At 34.7% G+C, this 5,575-nt stretch overlaps 1 protein-coding gene and 1 long non-coding RNA gene across 4 annotated transcripts in view; one reads left to right on the forward strand and one right to left on the reverse strand.

Annotated features, from left to right (window-relative positions):
- Nucleotides 1-3,373, forward strand: part of LOC106867296 (vacuolar protein sorting-associated protein 8 homolog) — a 47,870-nt gene extending 44,497 nt beyond the window's left edge. For all 3 annotated transcript variants that reach the window (XM_014912135.2, XM_014912137.2, XM_014912136.2), the window contains exon 43: nucleotides 2,073-3,373. In XM_014912135.2, coding sequence (XP_014767621.1) covers nucleotides 2,073-2,201 — 129 coding nt within the window. In that variant the 3' untranslated portion in view covers nucleotides 2,202-3,373. The remainder of the gene's footprint in view (nucleotides 1-2,072) is intronic.
- Nucleotides 1,862-5,575, reverse strand: part of LOC106867299 (uncharacterized) — a 22,873-nt gene continuing 19,159 nt past the window's right edge. The window contains exon 3 of the long non-coding RNA XR_001409121.2: nucleotides 1,862-2,197. This is a non-coding gene — a long non-coding RNA (uncharacterized LOC106867299). The remainder of the gene's footprint in view (nucleotides 2,198-5,575) is intronic.

Here is a 5,575-nt window from a genome sequence, read left to right on the forward strand (position 1 = left end):
GAAGCATATGTCGGAATAAAGTATGCAGTTATAACATGCGTTTACTCCATTCCTTAAATTTTTATATATACTCAAATACCCAAAATATCAAGGAGTTTCTGCCTCACCAACAGGAATTACACCACAGTTATTTTGTGATCTTTGCTACCTTGGTTTCTATTAACCCATTTATTCTATCAGAATTATTATTTATTAGGATAAAATAAATACATATAATTAAATATATTTATTTATTTATATATATATATTTAGTTATTTATATATATATTTATTTATATATATATTTATGTATTTATATATATATATATATATTTATTTATTTATTTATATATATATATATATATATATATCTTTTGAAATTTAAATATCAAATATTGATTTCCTGCTATATTATTGATAATTTTACGAATTTATTAATAATATAAAAACACACATATATATATAGACACACATACGTATATACGTGTATATACATATATATAACTAGTATGCGATTCTGTAAATTGTATGTATTCAACGGTCTGTACTGATGGAGAAACAGATATTTTCGGTAAGAAAATATTAATTATCGAAACTCGTTTACAGTTTTCTATCAGCCCCTTCATACTTACTTCGTTCATTTCCCTTTTCGTTCTTTTGTTCCCCCTCTCTCACATTTCCTGGCCTTCTCTTCATCCTCCTCTTTCACTTCACTCTGTCCTTTTCATTTGTTTTTCTCAACCCTCCTTAATTCTTCTATCCCTCTGCCTCTACCTCTCTATTCCAGCTTTTTGTCACTGATGGCAGATCAGTTGACATTGTGGGGGGGTAGGATGTTGATTGGCAGACGTGAAACCCCAAAATACCACTGATTGATGGTTAGGATGCTCTTCACAGAAGAGATAACGGCAGACAGTCTAAATCCAAGGACTTCATAATCTAGAGAGATACCAGTAATGGCAACTCTTGAAATGATATGGCATCGAGAAACTTCCTGGAAGTCACAGTTGGAGAAATAAAACAGCCAAAGCAACGAACACATTAATTAGTCGTACATAAAAACGGTTAATTAAAAAATTATGTTCACCAGTGTTGGCAGTCAAAACCGACAGAAAAGCCTAAGAAAGGAAGAAAGATTTAAATGCAAGAGATGTGTGAGACCAGCAGAGATCTGATGAACTAATTCGTAATCGCAGATGCGTTGACATTGTAAATAACCTTTATAATATATTTGTATATGTTGTTCTTGGAACAATTTTAAAGACAACAGTTTTTCAGGTGAAGACGTAGCATAAGAATCTCTTGGAAAATAAAAGTCGTTCTGAATTCTCAATGCAAGTATTATAAAGAATAACTTCAGAGTTCCAAACAGGTTTGCAATGCTTTTTCTGAAATATTAAACTAGAGACCTTGGTTGGCTCTTCTCATATAGCCCTGGGAATCTCTACAATGGCTGATTAAAGGCAGCAGCTGAGGATCATTTTGAATGGAACTATGGTCACCAATAACAGTGACAAGATAGAAAATGTCGGATACATTGAAAATACTGAATAATCAAAGAATAAAAAAATAAATAAATAAATAAAAAAATAAAAAATTTTTACACCGCTTTAGAGACACCAGATCATTTTTTTCCAAGTTTTGACACTTTAGAGACATCAAATCTCAAAAAACAAAAAAATCGACTTTTGAGATTTGATGTCTCTAAAGTGTCAAAACTGGGAAAAACGAAAATAATCTGGTGCCTCTAAAGTGGTGTAAAAATTTTTTTTTTATTTATTTTTTTATATATATTTAAAGAGAGAGAGATATATATGTATATTTATTATATATACATATATATTTACAACTATCATGCAATATCAGAAGAAAGACAATAGACTTTTTTCTATTTTTAATTTCTTTATTGCCCACAAGGGGCTAAAAACATAGAGGTGACAATCAAAGAACAGACATACTGTGGGATTGAACCTGAAACTATTCAGCCATGTGAATCTTTATTGTCATTTTATATTTCTTTTGTTGTTGGTGTTGGGCGATTTTTTAATTTTTTTTCACATTCAACTTATTTTCTTCTTTGTCCTTGTTTCCAGCTGGCCATTTTGACAGAACTCTCAAAGAATTCCACTTCTCAAACAACTATGAAACGAACAAGTAGCATTCTGAAGAACGAAAATTTCAACCTTCGTCTTGCGCCGCCGAGGTCCGAGATTTACTTCTAGAAAAACAAAAACAAGAAAATATAATAATAATAATGAAAATGAACTGAATATAATGATAATAATAATAAAATGAACTTTCGTATTGTAACATACACCTCACACACACATACTAACACACACATATTAAGAAACAAAAGGAAAGAAACTATATAAGAACAAATAAATGATACAAACAAATTTTTTTTGAAATAAACTTGTTAACATTAATAGATTGTGAGGTGGGAGGCGGTGGGAGGCAGTGTTGCAGTTGAATACATCAAATCCAGTATATTACTGGTATTTAAATTTTATCAACTGCAGAACTGTTAGAGTTCACCCCTATCAAAGGGCTGAAACTAAACATCACACAGCATTTTGTCCGATGCTCTACCAATTCTACAAACCCACCACAAAAACGTTTGTATAATTTTCACATATGGACACAGGAATGGCAGTGGAACGAAGGCGTTTGTTTTGCAACTGTGTAGCTCTGGGTTCAGTCCCACTGCATGGCACCCCATAGGAGTATGCCTGTGTCTTCTAAGCTCAGGTTGACAAATGCCTTGGGATTAAAATTTCATAAATGGAAATTGTGCTGAAGCTTATCACATATATATATATATATATATATATATATATATATATATAGTAGCAGTATTATTTAGTGTTCCTGTTCCATGCTGGCATGGCCGTGGAGTGGTGGGGTTGACAGTTTAACAGGATTTGATGGGCCCAAGTACTGCATTGTACTCTAGTGTCTGTTTAAGCAGAGTTTCTACAGTTGGATGCCCTTCCTAATGCTAACCTCTTGACAGCATGTCCTGGGTGCTTGTTTATGTGCTCCCAGCACTAGCGAGGTTGCCATGGAGCCTGAAAGAGAACTTTATGTCAGGAGATAGGGGCCAAAGGATTGGTAGAAGTGTGTGCAAAGCTGTAAAATCAGTGCATAGGACAAAATATAATTTGTTGTATTGATTGGCATGAAGTTATGTCGCCAAAAGGTTCCATTTAATATTGACCAATAAGTCATTATCAGAGACTAATTCTGGAAGGTTGTGTTCTAGAAATGGCTGTAGTCTAATGACTGCTTCCACATACATGCATGCATGCACAAAAATCACACACATACAGACATATGCATAGACATTACATAAAAAAAAACTTAAAATATCAGAAAAACAAACCAAAAACAATGTGGCTTCTTTGATAGTAAAACAGAAGCTATTTCGACCTGTGATAAAAAAGAAAAAAATAATTTTGTAAATGAATTAATTATTGCTTCGTTAGTTATCCTGTCTCATTCATTGGTCCTTGTTTCAGGTGTGTGTGTGTGTTTTTATTGATGATGATGATGGCTAAATGTAATAAGATAATGAAGTACCTGCTCTCTCTCTCTCTCTCTCTCTCTCTCTCTCTCTCTCATTAATTCAAATCTACTGCTGTTGTTTCATGGCATTTTCTTTCCTTTTTATTTTATTTTTTTTTTTGTCATAAGATTTTGTCACAGGAAGAAGCTTCAATGGGAGTTATCAACCTTGGAAACTCTAAGCTTGGTGGCAAGAAGTTATCCTTCCTCAGACCAGACAGTGAATCTTAATTATTTCTACTGAGTAAACTTCATTCAAGGTCACCCTAGGGCCAGGTGGCAGTATTTCCTTAAAATGACATTGTGGAATAAGTATGAGAGGTCAGATGTGGACAGTTTGAACATAGATAAAACAAGCTGAATATTTGGGCCAGATGGGGGCCAGTTTAAATGGTTAATGGCATCAATCTCACTGATCTAAGAAGGTCCTGCCATGGCCACTGCCTCTCCTTGCAAGCCCATCCAGCAAAGGAAAAAAGATAAAATCAAAAATTTATTCTGTTTGGAAACTTGAAACAGCTCAGCTGAGTGATTTAATACTGAAGTAGACTAGCTTTATATCCAGGGGTGGAAAGATTTATTCATTCTAAATGGATTATCATTAGGCATCAAGCAGTCATGTCAGCAGATTCTGCTCAAGGCTACCCAGGTACCAAATGGCTATATTAAGTGAAGTGATAGATTACAACTACCTGAACCATCTCACCAAAGGACTGGTGGGTACAGTCCATTGATTTGACGAGCTTCTGCACAGTTTCCATCTGCATAAGTTTTTCCTCAAGACATGGAATGCTTTGTCCAAAACCTTTGATGGTAAACAATATCTGCTTAATATGACTCGTGGGTTTGAACCTAGAACCAACGGTTTTGTGAAACAAGCTTCTTAACCATTTGGCCATCCATTCTTCACCTCAGCTGACAAACAAGTTTCTTTCCCTGCGACTCATAAAGGGCTAAATTAACCCTTTAACGGCCTCTAACACCCTACAATGTCATTCTAAAACAATAAACAAATCACAAAATCATTGAAGTCTGCAAGCTCCAAGATATTGCAGGATTCATTGGAAACCATGGGAATAAATAAGCGTTACATTTGACAGAGTTAATAAATGTGAAAGGGGTTATAGACAAGAATTTGATTTCATAAATAGCAACAAAATTTCAATGATATGAAAGGAAGTTCAAGTTTTTTTTCTTTTAAAACATCCATCTAAAATACTGTTTTAGTTAACTTTACGACGCTCACTACATTAATTATGCTAATTACATTTACTTTATTATTTTCCCATGCAGATTGGCACCCCTGAGTAATTTCCCTCAGTAAATAAATTATTTTCTTTTCTTTATTAACTATGCTAATTTTTCATGCTTAATTGCGTACATTTAAATAATTACTTAATTACTTACTCAATGATTCGCTTGTTATTGGATATGTACAGGAAAGTTGTATGCTTTGCTTGTCGCAGTTAAAATGCCTTGACAGCAGTGGTGGTGGAGGTGAGGGTGGCTGAATAACTTCAACTCAAATTTACTTAGGATTTGAAACTTCCTGGAGGGGAAAGGAAGGGAACATTTGTCCATGAGGACACAAGTTTGGTAGAGTAATTTAAATTGGCATCCTGTTTGGAATATGGTTCCACAGCCAAAATGTCGCTGCTCCTCTGGAACCATCTTCCTTCTGACAAGACACTCTACACAGCTTCGTCTGAGAATAGAAACCCTTCTCACCAGATTCAACTTTTAGAGAAAGCCAGAAATTCTAAGGGAAGTAGCAAGTTCATTACACCCACAACCCCAGTATGCAGCTGGTACTTTTGTTATTGGCCCTAAAAGACTGAAAGGCAAAGTCCACCTCGGTAGAATTTGTACCCAGGACATTAATGCAGAAGAAATGCTGCTAAGCATCTCATCGGACTCGTTAACGATTCTGATGACTCTTCCTGCCTTAACGATAATGATTCTTTCTACTAGGGGCCCAGGATTTGAAGTTTGGGAGGAGGCTAGTTGACTTCATTGACCCCCCCCCCCC

This window comes from Octopus bimaculoides, chromosome 21 (genome assembly GCF_001194135.2).
Source record: "Octopus bimaculoides isolate UCB-OBI-ISO-001 chromosome 21, ASM119413v2, whole genome shotgun sequence".
NCBI classification, from domain to species: domain Eukaryota; kingdom Metazoa; phylum Mollusca; class Cephalopoda; order Octopoda; family Octopodidae; genus Octopus; species Octopus bimaculoides.